General features: G+C 54.2%; 2 protein-coding genes across 5 annotated transcripts in view; both read left to right on the top strand.

Moving 5' to 3' along the window:
- CORO1C (coronin 1C) overlaps positions 1-14,206 on the top strand; it is a 48,244-nt gene extending 34,038 nt beyond the window's left edge. For 3 of the 4 annotated variants that reach the window (XM_066200170.1, XM_066200171.1, XM_066200172.1), the window contains exons 3-11: positions 1,179-1,301; positions 6,399-6,528; positions 7,266-7,447; positions 7,966-8,085; positions 8,958-9,062; positions 9,954-10,099; positions 10,578-10,635; positions 10,719-10,964; positions 11,645-14,206. In XM_066200170.1, the coding sequence (XP_066056267.1) occupies positions 1,179-1,301; positions 6,399-6,528; positions 7,266-7,447; positions 7,966-8,085; positions 8,958-9,062; positions 9,954-10,099; positions 10,578-10,635; positions 10,719-10,964; positions 11,645-11,764 (1,230 nt within the window). In that variant the 3' untranslated portion in view covers positions 11,765-14,206. Of the gene's footprint in view, positions 1-1,178; positions 1,302-4,457; positions 4,558-6,398; positions 6,529-7,265; positions 7,448-7,965; positions 8,086-8,957; positions 9,063-9,953; positions 10,100-10,577; positions 10,636-10,718; positions 10,965-11,644 lie in introns of those variants that run through there. The other variant, XM_066200173.1, reaches the window with a different exon arrangement.
- A 929-nt stretch (positions 14,207-15,135) lies between these two features.
- On the top strand, positions 15,136-17,853 carry SELPLG (selectin P ligand). The gene is made up of 2 exons (XM_066200174.1): positions 15,136-15,618; positions 16,381-17,853. Exon 2 carries the CDS (start codon positions 16,386-16,388, stop codon positions 17,589-17,591), a length of 1,206 nt encoding a protein of 401 aa, XP_066056271.1. The 5' UTR covers positions 15,136-15,618; positions 16,381-16,385; the 3' UTR covers positions 17,592-17,853.
- Positions 17,854-18,668: the final 815 nt, after the last annotated feature.

Genomic DNA, 18,668 nt, shown 5'->3' on the forward strand with positions numbered 1-18,668 from the left:
GTCAGTCATCCTCAAAACCCAATGTCCAGCATTATTCTGGTTATCAGCCTTGAATAGGAGCAGCCTCCCACATGGAGCGGGGTGGGAGGCATAAATTAAGGAAAGTCACCTCCAAGGTTGGGGAATGCTACCATCCAATGGCACAAGTGGAATTCCAACCATTTCTTCTGCATGTTTAAACACAAAAGAAGACGACCCCATCCCAGACCTCTCCCTTCCGTGTCTCTTCTCCCATCACTCATCATGAAAAGGTCATTCCCTGGAAACAAAACCCCATGGAGCAGGACCAGGGGTGTGGCTGTGGAAGCGGAGGAGTCTCCTCCTCACCCTGCTGCTACTGCTTTGCATCTTCAGTACTGTAAATATTGCTTCCCTTGTGTGCAAGGCTTGGCCAAGAGAGAGAAGGATGATGAGAGTGATTTTCCTTTTCCTTCTTCTTTGTGGAATCGGCTGTTGGAGGGGGGGATCAGGTGCTTCAGGATCCTCAGGGGCTCCTCAGCAGAATGGAGACCCTGGGGCAGAATTGGTGTCTCAGCATCAGCTGGGTTGGCATCACTGGATTTGTCCCAGTTCAGGTTTAAGTGGCTCGTTAGCTCTGTTTTTTGGAAATGTTATCCTTATAGGGAGCTTGGCATTGGTGGCCTCAGTCCTCTGGCCATGGAGAGAGAGATGTGGAGCAGGTGTGACTGTCACAGTCCATGTTGGCAACATTTATTCCTCAAAACAATATTTTCCTCTGCACAACTGCATCCTAAAACCTTCCCACCCAATCAGAATCCTTCTCTTTTAAGAAACCAGGGAGACCTGGTAAACTCAGTGACCAGCAACGCCCTGCAATGACATTTTTCGCTTGGTTGTCTTCAGCTGTCTCTGTTGGGAAGCATGGACGAAACCAGAGCTTTGCTCTTCCCAAAAAGTTGGGATGGAAAAAGAGACGGTTGTGGCAGCAGCTGCTGAGATGTGGGATCACAAGCCTGCTGTTCTGGATCTCTGAACCCTTTCCTTGCTCCATGGGGAGTTTCCAGCTCATTGGTGCTGGAGAAGAGCTGCTGGTCTGTTTCCTCTGCTGATCCATGAGTTCAAATCTCGTGGAATTGTGGATATGAACGAGTGAATGGAGGGTTGGGAAGCACCTTCCTTTGGGATATCACAGCTCTCTTTCTTCTTCTTCCCTCCAGACAGGCAGGATTGACAAGTCCTACCCCACAGTGTGTGGCCACACGGGGCCGGTGCTGGACATCGACTGGTGTCCCCACAATGACCAGGTCATCGCCAGCGGCTCCGAGGACTGCACTGTCATGGTGAGTGTTCCCTGTGGGGTGGGCTTTGTCCAGAGGACACTGGAATTCCTGGGGGTGCCTCCAGGAACCTCCTGTTCCGAGGTGAAGTGAGGGCAGAGTCGTCATGAAAGGGTTTGGGTTGGAAGGGACTTAAAGCTCGTCCCATTCCAACCCCTGCCATGGGCAGGGACAGCTTCCATAGACCAGGTTGCTCCAAGCCCCGTCCAGCCTGGCCTTGGCCACTTCCAGGGATGGCCAACCTCTGCCAGCACCTCACCACTCTCACAGGGAAGAATTTCTTCCATTTTTCCTTCCCCTGGGCATTTGTTTGATGTTTGGGAAGAAGAATGAGAGTGCCAGTCTGTGGTGAGGTGTTCTGATTTGTCAGGCTTTGAGAAGACAGGTGGTTCCTTACCTCAGGTGGTATCCCAATGGATGTAGAAGTGTGTTGGGAAGAGGTAGGGATTGGAAGGGAAGGGGCCCAGCAGATTCCAGGGTTCCTTCAACCCTTGATTTAAGGGAGTCGCTTGAAATTTTCCCTGTACCTCCAAGTTTTGAGCAAGTGTCAAAAAGTCTTTAAAAAATAAATAAATAAAAAGAACCCCAAATTCTGCACCTGCCAACCATGGACTGAGACCTGTTTTAACTCAGTGACAGCCCAGCCCGGCTCGCTCCGTGACAGATGTGGAATCCCGTGCATGCAAACACAGCAGAATAAGTGAAAGAAAATCCTTGGAAGATGAAATAATGCCAAATAACTCCAGGGATCTTTGGCCATATTTAGAAATGCTGTAGGCTGAATGTTATATTGAAATCTTATTATAGATCATGTCAGATAAATTCCTTTGCTTCTGTTCATCGTTAAAATGTTTGGGAGGGGATTCATCCCAAGAGGCTTTTCCTGGGACAGCTCTTGCCTGTGATCTCTCAGTCTTGGAAGCTGAAGCATGTTCACAAAATGGTCTATATTTAATATTAAACAAAACAACAACTTCTGTGTTTGCAAGGCTCACTACTGGGCTGGAACTGAGCTCTGGAGGGATGCGGGGATGTTTCTCCAACCGGGATGTAGAAGGGCTGCCCATTGGGAATGTTTCTGAAATGTGAGCATCAGTGAAGGCCCAGAGCTGCCTCCTTCGAGGCAAAATAAGTCTGTAATCCAAGTGCAATGAGAAATATGCTGGGAGGCTCCAGAGGGACTGGATTGTGGAGAAAAACTGACAGAGTTCAGTTACGAGTTGTCCACATGCTTGTCCAAGTGGACAAGCTCTTTCCCTCACACCATCCCAAATCCACGCTCTCTCCCTCACAACATCCTGATGTGGACACAAACTGCAGGAATCTGCATCTCCTGCTGGGCTCTGGGGGTTGTCCACACTTCCCAAGGTGGGGATGAGCTTCCTGTCCATCCCTGGGGGCAGCACCCGTGTGGGAAGGGCTGAGGGTGGAGCTGCCTGGGGCTTTGCACCCTCGTGGTTGTGTTTGTGTGACCTGTCTGGAGTGGAAGAGGAAATAGGTGAGTCCTTGCTGCACTTCCAGGATCCGGGCTGTGCAGGGTTTGGAAGATGGTGGGAGTGTGTTAGCTGGAGGTTTGGAATGGGAAATAATGGATCCCAAGACATTTGGGAGCTGCACTGGTGTGGAAAGAACACCCCTGGCTTGGACTCTTGGGAAAGAAATAACGAGCTTTCCCAGTTTTAATTGCTTTTCTGGCCTATCATGGATAGTTCAATGTCCTGTTTTCCTTGACAAAGGGTTTGGGTCCTGCCTCCTGAGCAAGCTGAACGGAATAAACCCAGGGAGCTTTCCAGGAGACGTGGCTGTTCATGGGCTCCGAGCTCTGCCGGGGGAGACAAGGAAAAGTGACGTGGGGGATTCAGTGGCAATTCCAGCTGCTGGAGAAAAGACCTTGTTCTTAAAGGCCATCTGTGCCCTGGCACTCAGGGATTTAGGATCTCACCCTCTGCCACAGGAGATCTCAGCTACATCAGCCAGACGTGTATTGAGGGAGAGAGTGTGGGTTTGGGATAGTGTGAGAGAGAGAGCATGGATTTGGGAGAGTGTCGAGGGAGAGAATGTGGATTTGAGATTGTATTCAGGGAGAGAACATAAATTTGGGGTGGTATTGAGGGAGAGAACATGAATTTGGGGTGGTATTGAGGGAGAGAACATGGATTTGAGGTGCAAACCACTCAGGTGGAAAGGGCTGATTCCCTGCAGCCAGAACTCTGCAGCCCCCGTGTGGCACAAGGAAGCTTCACTTGGCCCTATCCAAAGCCAGAAACCTTTTCCTCTAAAGAAATTCCCAGATTTTTACAACACCTGCACATAAACCTTGAACAGGTTTGGTGTTGGGAATACCAGATACAGCATTGGAGACAGGACTGGGAAAGAGGAGAGGACCTGACATCCCTCTCCAAAGCCTTCCTTTAGAGCCCTTGCAAATGCCTTCTGTGGCCTCTTTCCTTGGAAGAATTGTTTCCTTGTGCCAGCAAATGAGGAATTACTTAAATACTCCTGCTTGATGTTGTGCTGAATGGCTCTGATGTACTGTAGGCTTTTCGTTCAGCTGGAAAATGTTTTAGTGGATAAAGATTTGTAGATGGTATCGAGGCCCTTCCTCAGATATGGAAAATTCCCTTCATCAGAAGGTGGATTTTAAGGAATTTATGTGGAAAGGCCAGAGCAGAGCTCATGTGATGGAGCAAATTCCTTTAAAAATAAAAGAGAGCCCTTTCGGTGACCTGAGCCACCAACCAGGACAGGGAGAATGAGGAGAAGGTTTGATCCTACAAAAATGATGCACCGAGAGCCTCTTCCTGCAGGGATGTGGGAGCAGGGCCATGGAGAAATCCAGGCCTCAAATTCAGTTGCTTCCTTACTTAAAGTGATAAAAATTGATACATATGATGTAGGAAGTGATGGTTTTTATAGATATGGATTTTATCTTCTTTTCAACTTGTGCAGAGCCAGAGGAGGCCGTTTTTGCTTCTCTTTAAAGGGGATGAAAGAAAAGTTTTCTTTGTTTTCTTTCTCACGTGCTGTTTGTGCAAAACCTTCCCCTCCTGCCCTTCCTGCAGCCCCAAACCTCTCCCTCAGCCGTGCCACAGCTCCACTTCCTCCTTCACAAACAAACAGCCTTGATAACGTCAAACCCCCCCAAAAACACTCAGACACACACGGGAGGGAGAGCTGACAAACACTTCCTAAAGCCCAGGCAATCCTGCAGCATTTTAAGGTCTCCATGGAGTCATCCTGAGTCCTCCCCCTCGGCAGGGTAAGTCCTGCATCCAAAATTTTGTAATTTCCCTGTGAACCTGATTTGATCCCAGGCTGAGGCCAGACCCCCACCCCGTGCAGGAACGAGGGGTTGAGCCAGTTGGGACCATGCCCTGACCTTTCACACTCGTTTCTTTATTATTATTTTTGGGAATAGCAGGCAGGATTATTGGGTCAGTAGTCTGAAATCTGCCCAGGATTACGCTGCTCTGCAGCTGCTCCCAGCTACCAGGGCTTTACCTGACAGAAAATTCCATCTGTCCTCCAGAGGCCTTTTAAAAGAAAACCCTTTTCCCTGGGATTTTGCCTCCCTTCCCTTTCCAACCCCCTGCACTCACTGTCTTGTTTCAGTTTGGTTCTGGAGTTTTCTGGCTCCTTTGCACTTGTTCAGAGGGGTCTCAGGATCATTCCAGGCTGGGATGGTGCAGAACAGAAGTGAGTCCTCCCCCTTGGCAGTTCTACGTCCAAAGTTCTCTGATTTCCCTGCTATGATCCTGGCGCTGCACAGACATCCCAACAATCCCACCCTGTCCCTGAGAGCCTTGTCCAAAGGCTCCTGGAGCCTGGCAGCCTTGGGGCTGTGCCCATTTTCACTCCTTGCAGAGGAATCCTCTCCTGGGGAAGTGTTCCCATTGTGGTCATTCCTCCTGGGATGCTGAGGGTACTGGGAAGAATGGCACTGGGAGCTGTGTCCATGAAAAACTAAATCAGTTTTGGGTTATTTAGAGGTGAGCTGGTACCTACCGAGAATCTCTGCTGGGTTTTTCCGGTGCCAGTCATTCCTTTGAGAAGGGAAAAACGGATTAGCGCAGAAATCCAAGTGTCCATCTCAGTCTGCCTCGCTTCCTAAATCCACTCACATCCCACAGCTTGTTTGGCATCGTGGGCAGGGACTGGCAAGCCCTGTTCTCCCAACTCCAGGAAAAGCAAACAATGGGAAGCAAAGCAAACGTGCTCTAATGCTGCCACCTACCTACAGCAACTCCAACTGCTCCCCGAGGGGCTCTCCCAGGAATTCCATGTCGTTTTTTAATGCACTCTATGTAGGTCAAATTCAATTCCAAGATGATTGTCCAGTGCTGAATTGCAGGAATGATTTTGGTGGGGCTGATCCTGCCCTGGGGCTTTGGGGTGATGGGTTTGTCTGTCCCATCCCTGGTCGCTGCCAGCTGCAAAAGCCGCCTCCCTCCTGCTGGAATTCCAGTGCTCTGGCATCCTTGGGGGGCTGTTCCTCCTCCTGGTGGCCCTTCCCTGAGGAAGTTTGCAACAGAAGGGTTGTGTAACCAGGCAAGAAGTGAGCAGGCAGTGCTGATTTGGGCTGCTCTGGCTTCTTCCAGGACCAAACTGCTCTTCCCTGATTAAATGGGATTTGAAAGGATCTTGAATCCAATGGGAAAACAAACTGCTGGTGTTCCCAAAGAAGTGAAAAGTAGGCAGTGGTAGAGCTGCAGCATCATCCCTCTGAGGGACAAGCACAGTTTGGAAAGACTGAGCATAGTTTGGAAAGACAGCAGCTTGTTCCCATGGGATTGGAGCTGCAGGGAAGATTTTTCACACTCCTTGGGGAACAGGAGCGGAGTGGGTCCGTGGACATGGAAATAAAGGGGTTGCACCATGAGGAGCTGTGGGTTTGTGCTGGCACACGAGTGAGGAAGGATGTTCCTCATGGATCAGCCAAGGGTTTATTGACAGCTGGGAACGATTCCCTTCCCAATTCCCTTCCTGTTTACACAGAGAAGTGACAGCTCCGGCAGCTGTGGGACGCGGGAACCAGCTGAGCCACGCGCGCTTCGGAGGGGCTGCCCTTGCTGAGCAGCTTTCCTTTCCCTTCCCTTCCAGGTGTGGCAGATTCCCGAGAACGGGCTCACCCTGTCCCTGACAGAGCCCGTGGTAGTGCTAGAAGGCCATTCCAAGAGAGTTGGCATCGTGGCCTGGCATCCGACGGCGCGGAATGTGCTGCTCAGCGCAGGTACGGAGCACAGCCACCTCTGCCTGCTTCCCTTCCTCTCCAGCTTCTCCTTTTCCTTCTTCCCTCTCCCAGCTGCTCAGATCTCCGTGAATCACAAGACCCGGGGCAGTAGCTGGGAACACTGGGACACGTGGCTCACAGCCCACTCTGTATCTCAGCCTGTTTTATCTGCAGTTTACAGGGATAAGCACCAAGGAATTGTCTGGAGTTGGAGTGTGAAAGTTGTTCCAGGCTTTATTTGATCTGCAGTAACAATTTACATCTGCATTCCCCACATCCCTGTTCTCATATTCTTTTAGAACAGGCCTGAGTGTTTCTCCTTTCCCTTGATCCCTGCAAAGTATCCCAGAGTCCAGCTGTTCCTCCCACAAGCTTTCATGGTCAGCATTTTCCAAATTGTCTCCTTGGCCAGTACAGTCCATGGAATGAGATTCTTTTGACCACTGAACATCAGTCACATCATTATGGAAATAAATTGGATAATTCATTATCCATTGGCACGATCTGAGGCTTCCATGGATTTGGTCCCAAGGAAAGAAGTTCGTCCTTTCAGCTGGGTTGTTGGATGAGCTGGGTGTGTTTTCCATTGATAAAAATCCCTCCTGAGCTCCCAGTCTGGGTTTTGGTTCCCCCAAAAAGCCTTTGGAGCTGCAGGGAGTTTATCCCTTGTTCCCCACCTCTGGCTTTGCTCCCGTGTACCCCAGTGCTGCGACTTGAGCTGTTATTTCCCATTTTAGGCTGTGATAATGCCATCATCATCTGGAATGTGGGAACAGGAGAAGCCCTCATCAACCTGGATGACATGCATGTGGATATGATCTACAATGTGAGCTGGAATCGCAACGGCAGCCTCATCTGCACAGCTTCCAAAGACAAGAAAGTCCGAGTCATCGACCCCAGGAAACAAGAAATTGTTGCTGTAAGTTTGCTTAATCATTAAAGAAACAACTGGATTCACTCCAGCAGGGAATGAGCAAGAAAATATGGAAGAAAGAATCTTCTCGCTCAGTTCATACACGACAATCAGTCGCTTTCTTCAGAAATTACAGGAGGAATAGTAGGGGTTGGAGGATTTGTCTGGGTTTATTGGGATTAGTGTTTGAACCGGGATTTTAGGGCTCAGTTTTAAACCTGCAGGAGTGTAATTCCACATCTAATCCTTTTGTATAATTACAGTTCCAGAGTTGTGCATGCAAAGCAGAGCTTTAGTTGTAGCTTGCAAAGAGGTTTTCCTTCAGCCTTGCAAGAGGCTGATTGGCAAAGCTGGAATGAGCCAGGAACGTCCCCTTCTCCCAGGGTTCAGTGATTGGGTTCTTCCCTCACACAGCAGGGAAGGAGAGTTGGATGTTGCTCCTTGGATCTCTTCCTGCATGGAGGAGCCACCAGTCCAAGGGTTTTCCTGTTCACTGCTAACCCCGACCTGCTCCTCTCTTCCAGGAGAAGGAGAAGACCCACGAGGGAGCCCGGCCCATGCGAGCCATTTTCCTGGCAGACGGGAACATCTTCACCACCGGCTTCAGCCGCATGAGCGAGCGGCAGCTGGCCCTGTGGAACCCGGTATGACCCCAGGCTGGATCCCGTGCTCCTCACATCCATGGAGTTACCAACCCAGCCCCGCAGCCGTGGAATCGTGGAATGGGTTGGGGTGGATGGGCATTAAAGCCCATCTCATTCCAAGCCCCTGGCGTGGGCAGGGACACCTCGCACTAGCCCAGGTTGTTCCAAGCCCCGTCCAACTTGGTCCTGGGCACTTCCAGGGATGGAGCAGCCACAGCTTCTCTGGGCACCCTGTGCCAGGGCCTCCCCACCCTCACAGGGAAGATTTCCTTCCTGAATTCATAGTTGATATACTTCAGGTTTTTCCCTCTCCATCTGCTGCCTGCTCCTGCTTCCATGATTTTGGCTGTGTGGTCACTCAGTGAAGGAACTGAGCAGGAGCAGGGATGAGCTGGAAGCTGATCAGCAGGTTGGAAGTGCCTGGGAAGATGCACAGGGAGCAGAGGGGCTGTGGGAAGGTCACTTCTCTCTGTGCATTGTGCAGAGCAGGACAGCAACAGTCCCAGGAGGGTTCAGGGTGGAAGGGACCGCCTGGATTGTGTCCAGGTGGCTTTTGAGTGTCTCCAGGGAAGGGGGCTCCATCCCATCATTCCTCACACATCCCATCCCACTGACACTAACTCACTGTGTCACATATTTCCCTTGACTTGGTGAATTTTCCTGGCTCCTGTTTTTATTTAATTTAGTGATTAAAATGCCCTTAGGGAATGAATCAGCTCGTGAGCATTCCCAGCAGTTGTTGTAACACATGGATCCTTCTGGGTGATGCAGACACCACTGGGAACTCACTGGGTGTTAATAATTTAGACCCTCACTCTATGAACAGAAGCCTTTCCAATCTTTATTAACATCCCTGGCATTTTTATTTCCAGAAAAACATGGAGGAGCCAATAGCCCTTCACGAGATGGACACCAGCAACGGGGTCCTGCTGCCCTTCTACGACCCAGACACCAACATCATTTACCTGTGTGGGAAGGTAAGGAGAGGCTTTGGAGGCACCTGGAGGGAGTGGTGCCTGTGGAATGTTCCCCAAAAAATCAGTGCTGCAGCAAATGTGGGGCTGTAAAGAGACCAGACTGCTCTGGAATGGGTTTGATCCTCACCCTGCAGAACCTGGGAAGGATCTGGATGTTTTTTTGAGATGGATTAGGTAAAGCTGCTCTTAATGCAACAAGTTCCACACCATCGGCAAAACGTTTTTGCTGTTGACCTGTATGATTTTACACTGGTATGGGAGGAAGGTACATTTTGGGTGTTGTCCTCCTTGTCCTTGGAGATGCTGGAGTGTGTGGTAACTCTCCTCTGTGGTAATTTTGAGGGTTAAATAATAGAAAACTGGAATTAGGTGCTCCTTTCTAAAAGCAGTTTGTAGGAATTCGGTGCCCTCATGTGATGGACTCCTACAAATAGGAGCCAAAGCCAAGATGAGCAAGGAATTACAAGGGAGGATCCATACAAGTATGTCCATGAATCCCATCTTTGTAGCAGCTGATGAGGAATATTTGGTTTCTATCTGCCACCCCTCCTGCAGTTTCAGAGACAGTGGTGTGATAGAATTGCTTGGAATTAGGTTATAAACCAGTTTATCCTTTTCTGCCTGATTGTGGAAGGAGGTGAGGTGAGGAAGGGGCCATTCCCAGCCTGGAAGCACGAGCTCAGTCCCTGTCCCACAGTGTTTGAAACGGGACTTGAAAGGAATTGTTCAGTTGATGGACTCGGATTGTGGAGGGGCTCAGCCTTGCTTCCAAACCAGCTGTGAGCTATCCATAGCAGCATTCCTGGAAGGAAAGGCAGTTGGGAGCAGCAGTGTGGGCACAGGGAACACAGCCCCTGCAGCTTCTGGAGGATCTTCTGGGGTTCCTTGCAGGGTGACAGCAGCATCCGCTACTTCGAGATCACGGATGAGTCCCCGTACGTTCACTACCTCAACACCTTCAGCAGCAAAGAGCCGCAGAGGGGCATGGGGTTCATGCCAAAGAGGGGCCTCGACGTCAACAAGTGTGAGATTGCCAGGTGAGGAGAGCTCATCCCAGGGCTGGGAATTTCAGGAGTGGTTAAAGCAGCAGAGCAGCGAGCACGGGGCAGCCGTGATTGAGAAAACGTGGGAAGGGCAGGAAACATCTCGGGATGTCGCTGCAGTGGCTCCAGGAGGGAACGTCACTGCTGGTTGGGAACATGATCCATCTCTTCTTCCAGGAGACAAGTGATAGGACAAGGGGAAATGTCCTTGGATATTAGGAACAATTTCTTAATTGAAAGAGTGGTCAGGCATTGGAAGGGACTGCCCAGGGCAGGAGTGGAGTCCCCATCCTGGAGGGATTTAACAGCCATGTGGATGTGGCACTTGGCGTCATGGGTTATGGTGGCCTTGGCAGTGCTGGGGGAATGGTTGGACTTGATAGTCTCAGGGATTTCTGTGGTTCCTTGGGGTAGCTCCGTTCCCATCTCCCTGATCCTCACTCCCTGTCCCACCTCTCCTTTTCCATGGCAGGTTCTTCAAGCTCCACGAGAGGAAGTGTGAGCCCATCATCATGACGGTTCCCCGCAAGGTGAGCGTTGCCCTGGGGTCGGGCTTTGGAGCCAGCTCCTGCCTCCCAAAGCTCCTGACTGATCCATGTCTCCTGCCTTGCAGTCTGACCTCTTCCAGGACGACCTGTACCCCGACACAGCCGGCCCGGAAGCGGCTCTGGAAGCAGAGGAGTGGTTCGAGGGGAAGAATGCTGATCCTCTCCTCATCTCCTTGAAGCACGGGTACATTCCAGGCAAAAACAGGGATCTCAAGGTGGTCAAGAAGAACATACTGGACAACAAACCCGCCGGGAACAAGAAGAGTGATCTCATAAATGCTCCAAAGAAAGCAGCGGATGCCTCAAACTCCGTGAGTAAACCCCAGGAATTTTGGGGGTGATGGCCTCAGGTGGGAATGCCAGGGTGGGGCCAGTGACAGGACCTGAGGGAGCAGCTGAAGCTGTGTCAGGACAGCGTTAGGTTGGGTATCAGGAAAAGGTTCTTCCCCTCGAGGCTGCTGGGGCACTGCCCAGGCTCCCCAAGGGATGTCACAGCCCTGAGGCTGCCAGAGCTCCAGGAGCGTTTAGACAACGCTCTCAGGCACAGGGTGGGATTGCTGGGGTGTCCTGGGCAGGGCCAAGAGTTGGACTGGATGATCCCTGTGGGTCTCTTCCAACTTGGGATATTCCGTGATTCTGTGGTTCTCATGCTTCTGTAGATATGCCAAGATTACTTGGAATAGTTTTTTCTAAATCACAGAACCATTAAGGGTGGAAAAGACTGTCAAGATCCCCAAGTCCTAACCCTAACCCAGCACTTTGTTCACCACTAATCCCTGTCCTCAAACTGTGTCCTTTGGGACACAAAGTATGGCTTAAAGAGCAGGTTCTGATCCTGGACGGGTGCTGCTGGAGATGCTGCTCCATGCCCTGAGCATCCCAACTGCTCCAGAGTCTGTCACACCCTCATCCCTCCAACAATCCCACTGGGAGGAGCCCTTTCCTTGGAAAACCCTAGAGCTCTCCTCACTCATCTTTCCTTGTCTTCCAGCAAAACGACGCCAAATTGGACGAGATTTTGAAGGAGCTGAAATCCATCAAGGACACGATCTCCAACCAGGACGAGCGCATCTCCAAGCTGGAGCAGCAGATGGCCAAGATCGCGGACTGATGGGGCCGCCAGCCCAGGCACATCCCAGCTCCCAGTTCAGCCAGCAGCAGCCTGCAGCATTCCAGTACGAGCTTTCCTGTTCTCCTAAATCCACGTCAACAAGAGCCGATGATTTCAAGCCAAGCTTTTTAGTGAAAGATTTTTTTTGTTTTGTTTTTGTTTCCTGATGTTCCGATGAATTTCTGTGACTGTGTCAAAAACAAGGCAAAAACGAGAAGTGCTACTTTTTCAGGGTTTTTTGGGGGGTTTTTCCAGATGTTATTATGAATCCTTGAAAAACAAATCCATTCTTGACTTTCAATGTCATGCCCAAATATCGTTTTCTAGATTTAGGGACCAACGTCACATTGTTCTTAACCATTTTTTTGTTTTTTAGAGTTGCCAAAAAATAGAAAATCGCTTTTATTTTTCCTATTTGCCACTTTTGCAGTATTTGTGTTTCCATTCCAAGGGACAGGGGGTGTGGGGAGTGTTTACACTGTGCAGAGAACAAAGCTGAAGCTATTTTCTATAAATCCTCCATTTGGAACAATCAGGTGGGTTCCCTTCTCTTCTCTTCCCTGTGGAATCCCCTTGGAGATGGGATCAGCTGCCTTTCCTGCTCCACAATGTGTCCCCAGCCCCACTGGCTGACAGAAAAATACAAATGTATCATTCTGAACAAGGGGATTTATTCCCTACTGAAGTTTTAAGCCAGCACCACGTTCCCATTTTCCTGCAATCCCAAGGTTTCATTCCATGACCAAACTCACGCGTTTTCCTTGCTCATTTTTATTTCCATTTCAAGGCAGAAGTGACTTTCATGCAGGAATGTTTTTATCCATGGAGCACAGAGTTCCAGGTGAGCTGTGGGATGCCAGCAGCCGTTGCTGTAAATCCTTGTTCCTGCCCCCCAACACTCCTGAGCTCATGGATTTTGAGGAACTTTTGGAATCCTCACACCAGTGCTGATGATAGGAATTTGCTGTGCTTCCAAGGCAGCATTAGGAGCAGAAAGGTGATTTTTCCATGATAATTCTCCACCAACAAAATGCCCCTGTTGTTACTTTTTTATCATTTGTTTTCTCCTGTCCATCATTCCCATTCCTGCCTCCCACCCTGCCACGCTGGAAAGCTTTGCAGGAAAGGATTTGTTCCCGGATCAGATGAGCGACCTCCAACCCCAAACCCCACCCCGCACTCCCAGCCCTTCAGAGCAGAGGGGACTGGGAGGGTGGATTTGATCCCAGTTTGGAGAACTGGTTTCTCACGCAGCTCCTTTGGGATCCTGCAGGGAGAGGCCCTGGGAGTGCTCAAGGCTGGCAAGTGAGCTCCTCCTGGAATTCCATGGAAGCTCAGCTCAGCAAAGCTCTGCTCAGGCAGGGTCTCCCCTGTGAAGGAGCTGTCAGGGATGGGGCAGGCTGGCTCCCTGCTCCCAGGCTGTGTCCTTGTGCTGGGAATGGGATCCAGGACACCCTGAAAAGCTGTGCCAGGCAGGATTGGTGCTGCCATTCCTGGCACAGCCCGTCCCTGCAGTGCCAGGGAGTGCTGATAACCCATCCTGAATCCAAAGGTGGGCAGAGACCATCAGGTGTCCAGGAGCTCTGGATCCCTATCCCAGCTGGACTCTGTCCCTGTGGCAGCTCCGTATGCTCCCACCTGGAGCATCCCAGTGGACAGAAGTCCCTTCATCCAGGCTGAAGTGATTGATTTTTTTTATTTTCCATTAGTTTAGCTAGGAATTCTCCGATTTTCCATTTTTTTCCCAGTGTTTGCATGTTCAGAACTTCCAGGTTAAGGATTCCCTGTTGTGGAGGGATGTGTGTGTGGAGGCAGAATCGGCCGGGGGACGTAGCTGGAGAGGCACGAGGACGGGATGGAGGAGACAGAGGATGTGGTGGGATTGCAGAGCAGGAAAGCTTCAGAAAAGTGGGATTTCTGTGTTTTAGGGACAAGTGGCATCCCCTGCCCTGTGCCTGTGGATCCACAATCCGGCCGCTCCGGGTTCTTTGGCTGTTTGGTGACGTTTCTGTATTGCAGTAAATGCCTGAGATGTGTATTTTTATGGATTTTTTTATTTTTTTTCTTTTGGAACCCAAGCCCGAAGGTCGTTCTCCCCACAGTGGTGATTTCTGTGTTGATTTGTACGTGTGACTTCAGGGTTGTGTGCTCGGGGACCTCGGGTTTGTTCCTAACATTGGAGGGAAATCAGTTTTGGGAGCCGCTGGATTGAGGTGCCCTGGGGTGGGGGTGTGGGAGATTTTAGTTCCTAGCCTGTATTTTATTTAAATGAACTGATGCCTCGCCAGGCTCAACCGGAGTCAGTGCCTGAAGCTTTTTGTAGCCGTGATATCCCGGGAGAGAACCAGCCCAGTCCGGAAAGATGCGCTCTTATAGAGCGACCAGAGTATCTGTCCAAATATTTGCTTCCATTTTCAAAAGATAAAAGTCATTGATTATAAACTGCCTCTGCTTGGCTTTTCCTTTGGCTCTCGGCATCCTGCGCCCGCCCCCGGCATTCCAGGTGTGATTGATAACCGGGATATAGAATGATGGATGCTTGAGACCTTCTGCTCTTGTCCCAAGAGAGCCAGGGCCCATTCCTGGAGTCATCCTCGCTGGTGATTCCCAGTGATGAACCCAAGAGCTTGGCTGGATGTGGGATGTGATGGCACAGTTGGGCTGAGCGATCTCGGGGTGGGTGGGGGTGATGTGTTCCCAGGAAGGAACAGCCCTGCTTGGGAACTGCCCTGGATCCGAGGGGGGCTCATTCTGCTCTTCCCCAGGTAAAATTTGTTTCTAGGCTGCAGGAAGTCTGAAAGGACTCAGAGCCTGGGCTGGAAACAGCATCGATTACTCCGCCCAGGTCTGAGCTGTCTCAGGGCTGCGGCGTTTCAGGGGATGTTGCACAATCACCTCCGCCACTCCCCGACCCCGGCACCACCCCAAAGCCGGGCAGGGATGCTCCCAGAGAGTCAACGCTCCCTGGGCACCATGGATCCATCCCAGGGATGCTCATCCCACAGGCCTGAGCCCCATTCCTTCCCTCTCCCAGCCCCCAGGGCAGGTGTTTCGGAGCAGGGACGGGCTGAGGTTTCCGAGGGCGGGGGGTTGTTGACACCCCGAGCCCGTTCCTGCGGATGTGCCTCTTGCAGCACCTTCCTGCGGCTGCGGCTGCGCCACCCGCCCGAGAGCCTGCGGTTGGGGCGGGGGGTTTCCTGTCGTGCCAATGCCACGAGGCCGGGACAACACCCGGGACAACACCCAGCAGCCCCCGAGAGCCCCTCGAGAGCTCCTCCGAGCATCCCGGGCATGGTGCAGAGAGGACCCCGGCACAAGGGCTGTGCAAAACATCAAGTCAGGCCCTCACCCTCCTCCTCCTCCTCCTGTGCTAGGGCGTTTCCCGGTGTTGAGGTATCTCAGGACACCCTGGCCCCCTCCCTGGCCATGCCCACACCGTGCCCGGGGAGGGTGGCAGCCCTGGCACCAGGTTTGCCGTCACTTCTGCTTTCGGGGCGACGCCAGCCCCGGCGCGCAGCTGCTCCGCGGGGCCGGTGGCGGGGCCGAGCCGGGGGCTGCCACCAGGGCAGGAAGCCCCTCTTTGGGGTGCAGCACACACCCTGCCACCCTGCCCGGGGGGTGCCCGCAGCCCCCAGCCTTCGGGGGCCCCACTTGTCGCTGTGACTTCCTTCCCCCCGCCGGGCGCTGGAAACCGCAGCCGCTTTTCCCGCCCCCTCCCTTCCCCGCCCGGCCGGAGGTGCAGGCGGAGGGCGGCCCACGACGCCCCGCGGGTGCCGGTGCCAGGGCTGCCCTCGCCCCCCGTGCCAGGCCCTCGCCGGTGAGTCCTGCGGCTGGGATCCAGTTCATCAGCACAGGTGAGCCCTGGTGGGAAGGTGCTGGAGCGGGGCTCGGCCCCGGGGATGCTCTGGGGGTGCGCAGGGTCACTGAGGGTGCCACGCTCCGTGCTGGTCCCTGGGGGTTTGGGGAGGCGGGTGGGTGTTTGGGGGATGTGGGAGTCTCCTGGGGATGCTCGGGGCATTGAGCCGTGTCTGGATGCTGTTGGGTGCGGATCCTCGGGGACCTCGGTGGCTTCCGCCTACCGGGGCTGCCGAAGGAGGAGGGGATTGGTGATGGAACGGGAATTTGGGGTGAGCTTGTGGTGGATTTGCCTTTCCTGCTCCAGCACAGAGGCACAGGCTCATGGTGGCCTCAGCCCTGGAGCCCTGTGCCAGCCCGGCGGGCGGAGGGGGAGGATGGGCACTCCGGCGCGGGGGGTCTGTCAAAACGCGGGTGACATCCCTGTGGTTTCATTTCCACACGGACACTCATCCCGCAACTGCCCCGTCCCGCAGCAGCCGCCTCCATCGCGGCTGATTTCCCATTTCCAGACACTCAACTTCCTCATCAAAACTTGCTCCTGGAGCAGAGCCACCAGCGCTGAGCTCCCGCAGGTGGGGGCCGTGGCAGGAGGAGCTCGCTGGGTGCATCCTCCATCCCCCCAAACCCGCGGGCTCCTCTCCAGAGGGGGAGGAGGATCCTCGGTTGGAATGTGATCCCGCGTTGGGGCAGTTCCATGCTCAGCATTCTCCCGCGCGGAGCAGGACCCCGATGTCACCTGCCCTTTCTGTCCCCTGCAGGTCCCATGGCGCTGGGCCAAGCCGTGCTGGTGCTGCTGGTGCTGAGCCGCCTGTGGGCGTGTGGGGCTGAGCTGCTGGAGCCGGGGCCGCCCCAGGGCAGGCAGTGGGTCTGGGGGGCAGCCAAGCCCCTGTCTCGTGCAAAGAGGGATGACAGTGGGCAGGAGCTCGGCGCCACCACAACGATCAGCAGTGACAAGAGCGATGGTTTCTCTGTGCCACCACCAGCACCCGGCACCAAGGCCAGCCTGCTCCGTGTGCCAACCACAGCCGATCCCATGGATGATTCCCCCGAGCCTGAGCTGCTCCTGAGCTCTCCAGCACCAGTGCCCAGCACCAACGCCAGCCTGATCCAGGTGCTTGCAGTGTCCACCACAGCCGAGCCGATGGATGAGACAGATTCCCCTAAACCCGACTTACTGGAGGACTCTGTGGCACCAGCAGCGCCCAGTGCCAGCACCAGCCTGCTCCGGGTACCTGTAGTGCCCACCACAGCTGATCCCATGGATGAGACAGATCCCCCTGCTCTCGACCTGCTCCTGAGCTCTGCCCCACCAGCAGCACCCAGCACCGAGGCCAGCCGGGCACTCGTGCCAACCACAGCTGATGCCATGGATGAGACCGATTCCCCTGCTCCCGATCTGCTGCCAGGCTCAGAGCCCGGCACACCGTCAGCAGCCCAAAAGGGCATCGCCACCACCACCCCCAGCTGGCACATGCCACCCATCGAGGAGGACACAGTGACTGATGGCCTGGACAGCAGCTCCTCCACGGGGCCACTCTCAACAGTCCCCCCAGCCTTTGTCCTCCCCACCACGGCCTACAAGAAACCCAAGGAATACGGAGCTCCGCCTGCACCGACCCTGCCAGCCCTTTGGGACACGACGCCGGAGGGCACCGCGGTGCCCTGGGAGCCCAGCGGGGTGATGAGCAAGTGCCTGCTGGCCATCCTGGTGCTGGGGCTGGTGGCCGCCACCTTCCTGGTGTCCACGGGGGTGCTGGGGACGCTGCTCTGGCGACGGGCGCGGACGGGTGAGCGCCGCTTCAGCCGCACCGAGATGGTTTGTATCTCCTCGCTCCTGCCCGACGCCGAGGTGGCCGCCGGCCCCCGGCCTGTCCCGGCCCGGCGGCACAAGCTGCTGCTGCCCGACGGCAGCTCCGAGCCCGACGGAGACAACCTGACTCTCAGCAGCTTCCTGCCGGAGCACTCCTGAGCCCCAGGGCTGGCTCCTGCATCGCGCTGCCTGCGGGCCCGCGTGCCCGGTTCCCGGTGGAGCCGCGGGCAGGGGAGCCCCTGTCCCTCGGTGTTTCAGCTTGGAACAGTACGACCGAGCTGCCAGTTCAGCCCTCGAGGCCCATCCATTAAAAAGTTACCCGGACGTGGTGGTCTCTTCCTGGCAAGTCTGGCACCCGCCGGCCCCTTCCCCGCCGCGCCGCCTGCCCACATCCTGCGGCCCAAATTTCGCTTCTCCATCCTCCCCCTCAAGCCCCTGGGGGAGCAGAAACGAAACCCGCGGCCACCCCTCAGCGGACAGGGACCAGACCCCGGGACCTCCTCCCCGCGTGGGCTCGGCCTCCTCTGAGCTGGAAGGGCGGGGGGGACGGGACGGAAACTCCGGGGGACGGGGATGGGGACAGGATGGGTGCGCTCGTGGCACACACAACGTGTTCCTGCCTGCGGTCGCTGCAGCGAGGGGGGAACGCCTCCGGAGCCGCCGCTGCCGGTCAGGTGCTCGGCCCCGGCGGCGAATGGTGGCCGCAGGGTCTCAGCATCGTCCGGCAGCGCTGCCCCGGCTGGGACTAGGACTGGGAATGGGAATGGGAGGGATAGGAAGAACAAATCCGTGAGAGGCCAGCAAAGGTGTCACCATTTCACCTTCTCAGGCAGGTGTCAGTCACCTGACACCCCCACATCCCCATCCCTGCTGTGACCAGGCTCAATGTCCCCATCTCTCCATTGCCACCCCTGCCCTGCCAAAGTCAGCATTCCCATTCCCACATCCCCACTCCTACGTCCCCATATCCCCTTCCCCACGTCCCCAGGCTTGCGGCCTCCTCGAAGGCCACTCTGGGCTGTCGTTCCAGGGGGAATTGGCAGCGTGGTCGTTCACCTGCATCCCGGCCCTGCTGCCTGTTTACATTCACACTGTGCCTGGGATATTTTCCATCTGGATCCTGGCAGCTGCACGGCCCCGCTCCGGCTGTGAATGTAAATGTTTACGGGTGAGTCAGCCGGGCCAGGGGACCCACAGCCGGTGGCCGTGGCCTGTCCCCACACGGGACACCCTGGC

The sequence above is a fragment of the Chamaea fasciata genome, unplaced genomic scaffold, assembly GCF_029207755.1.
Source record: "Chamaea fasciata isolate MVZ Bird 193981 ecotype frontalis unplaced genomic scaffold, bChaFas1.0.hap1 SCAF_18, whole genome shotgun sequence".
In the NCBI taxonomy this organism is placed as follows: Eukaryota; Metazoa; Chordata; class Aves; order Passeriformes; family Sylviidae; genus Chamaea; species Chamaea fasciata.

Bases quoted from the DNA above. Each gene is read 5' to 3' on its own strand.
- SELPLG (XM_066200174.1), top strand. From the start codon at position 16,386: ATGGCGCTGGGCCAAGCCGTGCTGGTGCTGCTGGTGCTGAGCCGCCTG.